The sequence below is a fragment of the Carassius carassius genome, chromosome 26 (genome assembly GCF_963082965.1).
Source record: "Carassius carassius chromosome 26, fCarCar2.1, whole genome shotgun sequence".
In the NCBI taxonomy this organism is placed as follows: Eukaryota; Metazoa; Chordata; class Actinopteri; order Cypriniformes; family Cyprinidae; genus Carassius; species Carassius carassius.
Genome location: NC_081780.1, coordinates 16,057,666 through 16,071,913, shown reverse-complemented (window position 1 = coordinate 16,071,913; position 14,248 = coordinate 16,057,666). Strand labels below are relative to the sequence as shown.

Here is a 14,248-nt window from a genome sequence, read left to right as displayed (position 1 = left end):
CTATTATAAAAAGTTACAAAATAAACTTAAGTGTTCCAAGTATTTTGAAAACTCCAGTTAGAGAAGGTGCCAGGGATTCAGTGCTTGAGTTTGTTTTTTGAATAATCATACAGAGAAGGGATAGTGCACCCAACAATAAATATTCTGTCATCTCCTCAACCTCATGTCACTCGAAATGTGTATGTTATAAATCGCACCTTTTACAATGAAAGTAGATGGGGACTTTGAAGATCGAGCTCTGAATGAGACAAAAAAACACCATAAATGTAGTCCATACTACTTGTGTGGCTATATTTCGTGCCTTCTAAAGAAATACTATTGCTTTTGTGCGAGGTTCAGAATTGATGCCAAAATTTGTATTTTTGGGTGCACTGTCCCTTTAATTCTGAGATTCCACTGAAAACCGTGGTTCTATAGAGAAAATAACATCATAGCACTTTGTTCTTCTGTTGAAAATATTAAGAGGTTTTTGTTGCAGAATATTTTACCACAAAGACACATCTTACTTCACTTTACCGGAGATACAAAGCAGTAAAAGTGTGAGTCAAAACAGTTAAACTTAAAAGTTTCATGTTGGTGCGTTTTCAGACATGACGCTGTCGAAATATGTTCCATCAGAATCACTTCACAAAAAAAGCAGAACTAAGAGAGTCCGTGTCACTGTGTGTGAAAACTGAACTTAGGGCTATGTAAGAAATCAGAAAACTTTTATCAAAGACGTCTGCTGCTGGAACACAGAAGCATCTCTTCAGACAACTACAAAAGATTTTCTCTGGCTCTGAGCTGAAGGAAGAGTATAGAGAGAAAGAAAAAAATGGATCTGACCGATCATGGTAAGACTAAACTAACCTGAAGGATGCATTTTATGTATATAATGCAGCTACAAGGTCGATAATGTGGTTAGGATAAAGCCAAATGTATTCGTAACACACACACACACACACACACAGCTTTTCACTCAGTGCTTTGAATATTCTCATTTTGGCACATTAGGAAGTTATTAGGGTATATGCAATCTACCAATTATGTTGTTACGTTTTTTTTTTTTTTTGACCAGTAAAATAATTGTGAATTCCGTCAATTATGAACATGGTCTTATATTACAAGGAAGTAGGCCTATACGTGAGGTGACAGGTAGCCTATTTAAAGTGAATATTTTGAAAACAATTCATGCAGGCAGACAACAAAATACTACTGAAATGTATAAGTTGTCTGTTAGTATCACGGTTTCTATTAAAAAATAATAAAGTAAATGAAAATAAGCACTTTCAACACACGGTGTTTGTTGCCCTTTAGTGGTCACCGTGCGCAAGTGCAAGTGAGAATGTGGGCATTGCCATATAATCTGGTAAATAGGTACATTCTAAGTGCCTAATAGTTTTAAATGAAGTCTTTATGTAAAACTGTCCAAAAAATAACTAAAAATCTAATAATAATAGTCTGGTCTCTGTTATAACGCTGTGACATATCAGTAATCGTTTATTACCATAGTAGGCTATATCGTAGTATTATAGCAAGCATTATAGAGGCCTACCTTCTTAACGTTAAGCTTAAATTAACTATACAAAGACAAAAAATGGAAGTGCAACACACGACCAAAGAGAAGACGCTTGAAGACGACGGCTTTTCACCGCTGGATCTGTCTAAACTACAGTAAGTTGTCAACTACTACACTAACTAATGTTCCGTGAAGTTATCACTAAATTAAGGATTGTGCGGCACTTTCTCACCTACTATGTAAATGCTGACAGAAATATTGGCTATATGATTCCATAAACCCATATAGCCACACACACACAAAAGAGGAAGAGGATTCTAAGGGTGAAATCTTCCCGGTGTTTAATGGGACACTGTTTTTTATTGCGTCTTTGTTACAAATTGCATGTAAACAGTCAAACGAATGATTAAAAGCAACTAACCTTAACCAAACACGGTAACACTTTGTTTTAAGGTGTCCTTGTTACACGTTACATGTACTTACTATTAAAATAACAATAAATAATGCATAATTACATGCAAGTAACCTTAAGCCAAACCATAGCCTATAAGTACATGAATATTATTCAATATGCCTTAATTGTATAATTACATTGTAACAAAGTCAAAGTCACCTTTATTTATATAGCGCTTTAAACAAAATACATTGCGTCAAAGCAACTGAACAACATTCATTAGGAAAACAGTGTGTCAATAATGCAAAATGATAGTTAAATCATTGTTCATCATTGGATTCAGTTATGTCATCTCTGTTCAGTTAAATAGTGTCTGTGCATTTATTTGCAATCAAGTCAATGATATCGCTGTAGATGAAGTGTCCCCAACTAAGCAAGCCAGAGGTGACAGCGGCAAGGAACCGAAACTCCATCGGTGACAGAATGGAGAAAAAAACCTTGGGAGAAACCAGGCTCAGTTGGGGGCCAGTTCTCCTCTGACCAGACGAAACCAGTAGTTCAATTCCAGGCTGCAGCAAAGTCAGATTGTGCAGAAGAATCATCTGTTTCCTGTGGTCTTGTCCTGGTGCTCCTCTGAGACAAGGTCTTTACAGGGGATCTGTATCTGGGGCTCTAGTTGTCCTGGTCTCCACTGTCTTTCAGGGATGTAGAGGTCCTTTCTAGGTGCTGATCCAGCATCTGGTCTGGATACATACTGGATCCGGGTGACTGCAGTGACCCTCTGATCTGTATACAGACTGGATCTGGTGGCCACGGTGACCTCGGAACAAGAGAGAAACAGACAAATATTAGCATAGATGCCATTCTTCTAATGATGTAGCAAGTACATAGGGTGTTATGGGAAGTGTTTCCGGTTCCGGTTTACCTAATTAATGCAGCCTAAAAATCCTTTAACGGATTTGGATAATAAAAGCATATTAGTATGTTATGTGTATGCCAGGTTAAAGAGATGGGTCTTTAATCTAGATTTAAACTGCAAGAGTGTGTCTGCCTCCCGAACAATGTTAGGTAGGTTTTTCCAGAGTTTGGGCGCCAAATAGGAAAAGGATCTGCCGCCTGCAGTTGATTTTGATATTCTAGGTATTATCAAATTGCCTGAGTTTTGAGAACGTAGCGGACGTAGAGGATTATAATGTAAAAGGAGCTCATTCAAATACTGAGGTGCTAAACCATTCAGGGCTTTATAAGTAATAAGCAATATTTTAAAATCTATACGATGTTTGATAGGGAGCCAGTGCAGTGTTGACAGGACCGGGCTAATATGGTCATACTTCCTGGTTCTAGTAAGAACTCTTGCTGCTGCATTTTGGACTAGCTGTAGTTTGTTTACTAAGCGTGCAGAACAACCACCCAATAAAGCATTACAATAATCTAAACTTGAGGTCATAAATGCATGGATTAACATTTCTGCATTTGACATTGAGAGCATAGGCCGTAATTTAGATATATTTTTGAGATGGAAAAATGCAGTTTTACAAATGCTAGAAACGTGGCTTTCTAAGGAAAGATTGCGATCAAATAGCACACCTAGGTTCCTAACTGATGACGAAGAATTGACAGAGCAACCATCAAGTCTTAGACAGTGTTCTAGGTTATTACAAGCAGAGTTTTTAGGTCCTATAATTAACACCTCTGTTTTTTCAGAATTAAGCAGTAAGAAATTACTCGTCATCCAGTTTTTTATATCGACTATGCAATCCATTAGTTTTTCAAATTGGTGTGTTTCACCGGGCTGCGAAGAAATATAGAGCTGAGTATCATCAGCATAACAGTGAAAGCTAACACCATGTTTCCTGATGATATCTCCTAAGGGTAACATATAAAGCGTGAAGAGTAGCGGCCCTAGTACTGAGCCTTGAGGTACTCCATACTGCACTTGTGATCGATAGGATACATCTTCATTCACTGCTACGAACTGATGGCGTTCATATAAGTACGATTTAAACCATGCTAATGCACTTCCACTGATGCCAACAAAGTGTTCAAGTCTATGCAAAAGAATGTTGTGGTCAATTGTGTCAAATGCAGCACTAAGATCCAATAAAACTAATAGAGAGATACACCCACGATCAGATGATAAGAGCAGATCATTTGTAACTCTAAGGAGAGCAGTCTCAGTACTATGATACGGTCTAAATCCTGACTGGAAATCCTCACATATACCATTTTTCTCTAAGAAGGAATATAATTGTGAGGATACCACCTTTTCTAGTATCTTGGACAGAAAAGGGAGATTCGAGATTGGTCTATAATTAACTAGTTCTTTGGGGTCAAGTTGTGGTTTTTTGATGAGAGGCTTAATAACAGCCAGTTTGAAGGTTTTGGGGACATATCCTAATGACAATGAGGAATTAATAATAGTCAGAAGAGGATCTATGACTTCTGGAAGCACCTCTTTTAGGAGCTTAGATGGTATAGGGTCTAACATACATGTTGTTGGTTTAGATGATTTAACAAGTTTATACAATTCCTCCTCTCCTATGGTAGAGAAAAGACACCTTAAAATAAAGTGTAACCCCAAGCACTAACCCAATAATAAGTAGATATCAATCTATATTACGCAGTACTTATTTGTGTAATTAGTAGCTGCTAAAACGTTTAACCGTGTTTTTAAAGGGAGAGCTGTATTCAGTTACATACTTTGGTCACCAGATGGCCACCTCATTACTTCATAAATTGTAAAAAGTAAAACGCTCATCATGACACATAATCAAGACAGGCAACATTAAGTTATAAAAACAACCATTTATTAAAACATAATTTCAGAAACATCAGTAACAACAGCCAATATAATCACATTTTGTGTTGCTTTATCTATGCTATGCATGATTATATAGGCTATTCAAAAGAAAAACGATATTGAAGTATGATGGTGATTTTTGCTTGACATAAAGCCTCTGGCTGCAGTACTTGTTATAATTTATTCATAACACAATTTATATTAACATACAATTAATATTGATATTCTCGTGACATTTTCCTGTCTAAATAAAGTTATGCTGAACTTGGGCACCTTACATTCATAGTAACTGAAATGGAATGCACAGGAAGCGCTGGGAATCACTGTGATGATGTGGGCACTGGGCACTGTTTGGCGGGCGGCGCGCGAGCACCTGAGCCGCTGCTACTGCAGGGGTTTCCATCGCGAGCGCACGCACGCACTCACTCACTCACTCGCACTCACTTCAGCGGGAACACAGCGGGCTTCCTGATGCGGGACCATGTGTGTTTTCCGCTCACAGAAACGGCTGAAGGGATGTAAGCGGAGCGCGGACGCGAGCGACGAAGGTAAACGCGTATTACTGATCAACTTTGATCGGGAGATATTGATCTGGGTGAAGTTATGTTTGTTTTCTGTGCTAAAGTAGCGCTAGCAGGGCAGTTTTAGCCCTTTGGAGTCAACCGAGGCAGTTAAAGGGTGTTTAAATACCGGTAATAGGGCTATATGCTTGATTTTATATGTTTATGAACTCTTCCAGAGAGAAATACTGCGTTATTTGCTCTAAAGTTGTTTATAATTGTATTCAAAGAGGCCTAGCGAGCCAAACGCTCGGGTGGCCTTCCAGCAGCAGGATTGATGCTGATGGGCTGTTCGCAAACACAAATGACGCGCGCTGATTGGCTGAGGACACGAATGCAGAGCGGTGATTGGCTGAGCGCGCTGTCTATCACGAGGTGTCCCGAACGCCTTTAAATGTTTTGGTACATTAATTTGTGGAGATGCAAGGAATTTCAGGTTTGAAATTTAAAATACAAACGCATTCGGGGTTTAAATCACTATTTATCCAGCATATTGTACTGTAGGAGAACACTGAAATAGGTAAGTCAGCTTACAGTGGTATTATAATATATTTATTTTTTTACTGATTATTTACAGTAGTATTCTTTGAAATACCTTTAAGAACAATGTAAATAGTCTTAATGTGGAAATAATAACAGAGCCATGATTGCTAAATATAATCTTTATGATGCAGTTACAGCTCACCTCATGAGTTGCTGTCTATTTACGTATATTACATTACTAATTGATCATAATTGATATATTTTGTGAGTGTAGTTTATATAATCCAGTGCTGCTGGTCCTATTTAAAGGGTTTGGGTGAGTGTGTGTTTTCATGTCTCACATTCTGCTGAGCTGTGCACGTGCGCATGTGCTGACCACACACATCACTGTCCTCTTATACGAGCAGAGCCCTACCAACATCAGCTTTCACATTGGCAAGAAATTTGTCTGCTTAAATATAATAAATAAACACTAGAAAACAATGGCAAACAAACTATACATTAGTGTTTATGCTTAAAACAATTCGATTTTGTACTTAAATGTCCAAACAATTGCTTAGATAGAATTTACTAGATGATTATAATGTACTTTATTGATCTCATGAGGGAAATTGTGGTGCATTAGCGGTCAGACGGAGTTAAAGCTAGAGTACATTGCAGATTCTTATACATATTTTATGAATGATCGATACAGTGGCAAAGAACAAATTATTCATATATTTATATCAGTGAATGCTGAGCATAAGATATTATTGAATAGTAAACCTTTCAATTTTGGTTACGCAGAGCAACATTTAAGTACAGCGCATTTGATTCCCTCAAAATAATGAGGACAAACTGAAATAAGTAATTTATCTAAATGCACTGCCTTTTTATATTTAAAAATGTAATTATGTAAATATATTACTAGCCTATATGTATTATATTATATATATAATATTATTATTATTTTTTTTTTCTTTTTTTTTTTTTTTTTCTGGAAAACAAGAGAATAAGTTTCTTTCTGCTGTGTGTGAATCTTAAAGCACTGTCCCAGATGAAAATGATGTTGTGGTTTGCTTTAAGACTATTAAAAAGAAAGCGTAGCTCCAGACAGTCACAGCAGCAGTACCCCTGAAGCTTTCATTAGTCTCCTAACTGCTGTCAGTGAAGTAAGAGGGAATGTAATAGTTGAAACACACAGATGTATGATTGGTGGCTTCAGCTGGAGAGGTAGAGGGGAGCTGATGAGGAACTATACTGGTTTAGCCCACAGATAAGGATAGATCACTTCCTGTGTGTGGGGGAGGATGTGCCATGGCAACAAACTGGAGCAAAGCTTTCATAGCTGGTACATTAGACAGTTCTCTGGTGGGCACTGGTGTAGGAAGCAGTTATCACTTGTGTGAAACACTTCCCCCAAAGCCAGAAACACAGACATTGCCATTGTTGTCTTGTTACTTGCCATTTTGGGTGAGTGATATAGCTAACAACATCTCTGTGTTTTCTGCTTTTTTGTTATTTATTTATTTATTTGCTTGCAATAAACAGTTTGTTGTTGTTGTTGTTGCTTTGCTTTAATCTGTGTATTTTGTTTTGTGTGGTTCTGTTTTATTTCACTTTGTTGTGTTCTTCATTTTTATGGTTTTTTGTATGGTTCTGTTTTGTTTAGCTTTGCTCTGCGTTTTGATTTGTATGGTTCTGTTTTATTTAGTTTTGCTTTTTTAAAGTCGGTCACAATAACTCATCTTGCATTGTTGCTTCAACACTTGTTGACATGTAACAGTAATTTGGATTGGTCTGAGTTTCTTAAGGCAGGCAGTGTGTTACATTAAGCTTGTCAGAGAAATTGTAAGGTAAGTGAGCCTGACATAGTAAATTTCATTCATTACCAATAAGGGTACTAAATCAATTATACATATGCTTACCAACAAATCAAAGGTTTATCAACAATGCTTTGACATGCTCTTTCAAATAAAAAAATGTCATTTTAGGTAGAAATGGTTGGTTAAGCTAAAATGGGACACAATTTTCAGCTAAAATGGGGCTGCATACACACACACACACACACACACATTTTTACACAGAAACTGAGAGTGAAAATAGGTTTATAGTCCGAGATATGTATGCATATAAAATCAAGTCTTAAAACAAAAATACAAACACACAGACTACCAGTCAAAAGTTTTTGAACAGTGAGATTAAAAAAAATTGTAGATGTTGAAATATTTTTGCTATTTAAAATAACTCATTTCTATTTTAATGTATTTTAAAATGTATTTTATTCGTGTGATCAAATCTACATTTTCAGAATAATTAATTACATGATTCTTCAGAAATCATTCTAATATTCTGATTTGCTGTTCACAAAACTTTTTTTTTATTTTTTTTATTTAGGAGTCTTTGATGAATAGAAAGATTCAAAGATCAGCATTTCTATGAAATAAAAAGCTTTTGTAACATCAGACACTATACCATTCAAAAGTTTGGAGTCTATATTAAATAGTAAAGATATCTCAAAATGTATTGTTTTGCTATGGCACACTAAAGGCAATATCACAATAAATAGCACAATAAGAGCAATGCCAATTTACTGTTAAAAATGAAATGATTTCAGCAGATATTAGCTGTGTTGTTCTCTTTTTATATTGGCCCATTTTAACTGAAGAGCTGGTCCATTTTACCTGAATGTGGTGCCGTAGCTCAAGAAAGTGCCTGCCGATAATCGAACTCTCATAATTTCAAAATAGTTATACTTTTTGATCTCAAGATCTCATGCATAGCTTATTTGATGGTATTATAAGTCATTTACCAAAACATGGCCCATTTTAACTGTCATCACCCTAATTTAGCAGTAGTTTTCATTTTTGATTTTTACTTTATTTACTTAAAATGGAATCTTGTAATCTTAATATTAGAATTTAAAATGAAATTTTAATACACACATTCACACAAATGTCTATTGGCATGAACTTCAGGAAATGAAATGGGCAACTAAAAAAGTATATTAAAACCAAATTATATTCTAAAGTAAATAATAACAGACTTGAATGACAAATGCTCAATATATAGCACAAAGACTGCGAAAAAAGAGAAAAGAATAGAGGCCCACTTGCATAAAGACACAGCGCTGAAGGTCTTCACATTCCTGAGCTGCTGCCCTGGCGCTGAGGGGCGGCTGGTGCTGGTACTGATGCCCACTGGCAGAGGCGGTCAGCCCACACACACAAATATACACACATATTCAGATCTTAAAAATGATTTGGATGTGTTGAATGTATGAGGTTAAGTTCACTTTTCTGTAGTTGTTACTCTTTGTGTCATGCTATTGACAGCACAGAACATGTGAACATATGGCTGCAGTAATCCCAGCATTAAGATCAGAGTTCTCCCTCTCCCTGTCTCTTGCTCAGCTGGCTGCTGTTTTCATGTCTTTTTGACTTCCATGTGATCTGAAAAATCTCAAAAATGAACATTCTACAACTTTTTTTCTTTTTCCATGGAAGCCAAAAGATGTTTTGAAGACTGTTCAAGCTTTTACATGCAATGAAAAAAGATAGTGACCAGACTAACCAAACTAAAAGAAGGAGAAGAAAGAACAAGAAGTAGAAGAAAGAATGGTAAAAGTTGGTGCAACTTCTACTCAGTATTACAAAACAGTAGTTTTGTGTGAGGAAACGCAGGGAAATTTATGCCTCTGTTCATGTAAAAATGTTCTTCCCACTTTGGTTAATATAAGTCCAAAGCTATGCAATACGTTCATGTAAATTGTATTAATTTAGCTTTCATATGGTTTTCAGAAACATATACAGTTTGTAACAGTGCAAATTAAATCTATCTATCTATCTATCTATCTATCTATCTATCTATCTATCTATCTATCTATCTATCTATCTATCTATCTATCTATCTATCTATCTGTCTGTCTGTCTGTCTGTCTGTCTGTGTGTCTATCTATCTATCTATCTCTATTAACATGAATTATTAAATATCATAATATATCAACACAATTATTAAGTTTACAAATATGGTTAAGTTGCCATGTAATTTTAGTTACTTCATACTGAGTTTGCACTATACGTGACTTTCAAATATTTATGGTATAATAAAATGCATTAAATAGTGCACAAGAAATTTAATGCGGTTATTATTGTAGAGTCGACTAAAACTAAAACCGCAGAAATAAAAAAACTATAGGCATATATAAAAAAAACACTAACATTTTCAAATTAAACTTAAAATGGAAATATCAAAATAAAAGCTAATTGAAAAGAATCACTTAAAATGTAAAATTAAATTAAAAATGTAAAAATAAAAGCTGATTCAAAATAATCACTAAAACTGTAAAATTAAAATCAAATTTAAAAATAAAAGCTAATTCAAAATAATCACTAAAACTTTAGAATTAAACTTAAAATTTAAAAATAAAAGCTTATTCAAAATATTAATAAAAACTATTATCAGTTCTTAAATTAAGACTGTTATGCTTTATTATGCTTTTTTGTCATTTCTGGTCACTGTTTACTTTTATTGTGTGGTAAAGACCGAGGTTTTGGAAAAATGTTAGGCTAAGTAAATAATGACTTTATTATTCTTATTATTCTTTGACTTTATGACTTAATGTTTTGATGAGCTATTCCTTTAAAGTTTGCTCATCCCACAAGCATGTGATGGGAGATCTTGTTCCTGTCCCGGGTCGGCCCTTATCATTTCCTGTCACCTCCACCCGGTCTGCATCATCTTATTACAGTGATTACCTCCCCTCGCTGCTGTCCCATTACTATCCTCCATCCACATACACACACACACATAATGAACCTGATCATTACTCTACTATGGTGAATGGTGACGGCAGGAGGCAGGGGTGGTGTGTAAGTGAGAGGGGTTATTAGTCATCCTAAATGAAGGAGTGAGACGGATAAAATAAGAAAAGGCAGGAAGGGTGGGAGTGGCATGACAGCGAGCCTGATACTACAGTCCTGATATCATCACTGTGTGTGTGTGTGTGTGTGTGTGTGTCTGTGTTTGTATTTGTATTTGGTGCAGGGTTAGAAAATAAGCTTTCATGGATCTTATGTAATAGACCACTTTTTAAAAAGCTTTTAAGCTGCTGTTTATTTTTTTCCCTCCTATCCCAGCTTAATGAATATGCTGAAACTTTTATAACCAATCAGATTACTTTTGCCAGGTGGATGATTAAATTGGTGGAAATTCCCATAGAGTTACACTTAAGGAGGCATTTGAGCCATATCTACAGACTGCAGAAATTTAGAAGATACATTTCAATTGGTTTGCTAATAGCCCCCAGTAGACACACGCATGTCGCATATGTATCTGTGTATAAAATCCTTCTGAAACATGTTCTTAGTTCAAGTTTATATTTGTACTTTATTCTATCTATATGTTCAAATTATCATAAATTAGTCCAGATAGAGTCACATGTATCACAGTAATGAAAATCAAATGTATAAACAAAATAAAATGTATTCACAACAGCAACAAATACTGCTACTACTAATAATAATAATAATTCAAAAAGGCATCTGATCTATGGTTCTTAAATAGACTTTATGCAATTTTTTATTTCAAACTATAATTTTATGTATATGTTATATAATGTATAGTGTTTTTCACAATACACATTGTTTTAAAGCAGCATTACAAAAAAATCATGATGTTTATATTATATTGCCGTGTCAACGTAGTTAAGAACTGGGCAATATGATAGTTTACATTCTGTGACGATATAAGCATGGATATACAAGTAACCTTGAAAAGCTTTTAATAAAGTTAATCCAAATTTATTCTTAAATATTTCTTGTCTATTTAAAACAATAATAATAATAATAATAATGTTGGATGTAGGAATGTTATCTTTGCTCTCTTTGGGAGTAAGATAGCACTGCTTCACCACATTCGGCTGGCCGACGGGAATGCTGTGGTTTTCTACAGGATCATCAGCAATTGCTTGTCATTTTTACATGAGCATTCACAATGGCTTTTGTGTTTTGTTTGTGTGTTATTTGTTGGATATTTATAGGTCATGAGTGCCTTGAGGAGAACAGCTGTTGAGAAGAACCTCACCTGGACCACACAGCCCTACCGACTCCCAGCATCCCAGTATGAGTGAGTACATATATCATAAGCATAACATTCTCTGAACAGAGACTCACCTTGTGTTGAATAATCAAGTACTCAGCAGTGATAAATGTGTGATAAATTAAAAACAGAATTTGCATTTATTAATGGCAGCGGCTATTAGCACTACTGCCGTTTATACTACTTAATGCAAATAATGGCAATTATCTGCACTTCAGTATTGTAGTACAGTATAAAACAATATGCAATAATAACATATTGAGTGTAAATTACAATTTTAATCCTTTTTTTACTTTTTTATTATTTCCTTTATTTTATATATATATATATATATATATATATATATATATATATATATATATATGGTGTATAATCAGAAAATTGGTTGCCTAAGGCAAATATAAGATATTATTATATTATACAGAATTATAAAATTGTGGACCTTTTTTTGAAATTGACAAAATGAAATGAAATTGGTAATTTTATACCATTTAACTTGGTACAGTGAGTCAAAAGAAAGATCAAAAGTAGTAGTTTTGCTTCTCTTCTTCACTCATTGTTTTAATGGTTATATTCCGATAAATGGTCAATTTTATGATTCTAAACCATTTTGTCCAAATTAAAATCCAAATGTAAAATATTTAAAGTAAAATATGTTTTTAACATGATAACTGGATGACACCTGCTAATGCTTATCAAAACTTGTTATAGTGAGTTCATGTTACAAGAATGTAGCATGCTGCATTTATTGTGGCATTTTGCACAATATTACTTAAGCAATATTCTGTGTATTGTGTTCTATGATAAATAAGCACAAGCTAGTGTACCATTCTGTATACAGACAGAGATCAGAAATGAGAGCAGAGGTTTCCGGCTGTGACAGTAAGTAAATGTGATGAGACGTCATAGCATGAAGGCTTTATTTGTAGATACATTGCTCTACAAATCTGTTTTGAAATCAGCTTGAGCTTCATGAGATCTAGTTAAAGAACGTCCCCGATTCACATCAGATCATCTCCGATCCTTCAGTAAGTTCCTGTAAGAACAGGGTTTTATGGGAGTTTGACATGTAATCTCACAGATGGTGTGTTTTAGAGGACGGGAGTGTATTTAAGTGTGTGCAGTTGCTGTGGCGACTATGGGGCGATTGGATTGGTCAGCTGCCATGTCGGGGGGGCGGCTGAGTTGAGAGATTTAACTGGATTACACAGTGTGTCCCTTGTGGAGTCCACACCAAACCAGTAAACAACACTAATGGTGCTACATACTCTCTAGCCAGCTGGACTTTTCTTTTTCTTTTTCAGTAAAGCAAACGATAGTTATCTGATGGCTCATTGACCCTAACTTGATTACACTTTGACAGCATGTTACAAACCTACAGAGGAAGTCAAACTGAAATAGTATATGATGAGCACTTTGCATGCTTAAAGGGGTCGTTAAATTAAGAATGAAAATTGTGTCATTAATTACACACCCTCATGTCGTTCTAAACCATAAGACATTTGTTCATCTTTGAAACACAAATGAAGATATTTTAATAAATGTTCAAGTTCAAGTTCAAGTCTGCTTTATTGTCAATTTCGACATGTACAGTACATACAGAGAATCGAAATTGCGTTACTCCCCCGGTGCCCCCCGGTGCATACAGATAAAATTAACATTAAAGCCTAAAAATCTAGATGAAATATAAAATGTAGATACAACTATACAATAAGGGAATGTAAAAAATAGATAAATAAAATAAAAAATAAATAAATAAATAAATAAAGGGCATATAATAAAATTAAAAATAAAGTTAAATAAAGCAGCGCAAGGCAAATGACAGATATAGTGCAAATCAATGAAGTCAACAACAGTGCAGATAAAAGATTTTTAGTGCAAAAAAATCCCTTATTAAAAATCCCTTATTAAGTCTGATTAAAGTGACAAAGGGCTCGAGCAGTTATTTTATTTAACTGACTGATGAGGTAGTGGAATGACGTCAGTTCCATGCTGAATGAGGTAGTGAGCAGACCAGTGCTGCACAAAGTGACTAGTGCATGCCATCATATAATTAGTGGGGGGGGGGGGTTCATAGTTCAGTGGTGCCTGAGGCAGAAGAGGGGAGGGGGGCAAGTTCGGTAGGGAGTTCAGCTTCCTGACAGCCCTTAGTGGATGAAGCTGTCCTTCAGTCTGCTGGTCCTGGCCTGGAGACTCAGCAGTCTCCTCCCTGATGGCAGCAGACTGAAGAAGCGGTGTGATGGGTGAGTGGGATCACCTGTAATGCAGAGGGCTTTGCGGGTGAGACGGGTTCCATAAATGTCCTGGAGGGAGGGTAGAGAGACACCAATGATCTTTTCAGCTGCTCTCACTATGCGTTGCAGAGTCTTTCGGCAGGACGCGTTGCAGGCGCCATACCACACAGTGATGCAGCTCGTCAGGATGCTCTCGATGGT

At 35.6% G+C, this 14,248-nt stretch overlaps 1 protein-coding gene across 3 annotated transcripts in view; it reads left to right on the top strand.

The window, feature by feature from the left end:
- The first annotated feature begins 377 nt into the window (after positions 1-377).
- usp6nl (USP6 N-terminal like) overlaps positions 378-14,248 on the top strand; it is a 54,570-nt gene continuing 40,699 nt past the window's right edge. Inside the window, exons 1-2 of one of the 3 annotated variants that reach the window (XM_059511378.1) lie at positions 378-833; positions 11,755-11,840. In XM_059511378.1, the coding sequence (XP_059367361.1) occupies positions 11,837-11,840 (4 nt within the window). In that variant the 5' untranslated portion in view covers positions 378-833; positions 11,755-11,836. Of the gene's footprint in view, positions 834-5,036; positions 5,241-5,644; positions 5,689-11,754; positions 11,841-14,248 lie in introns of those variants that run through there. The other 2 variants (XM_059511377.1, XM_059511379.1) reach the window with 2 other exon arrangements.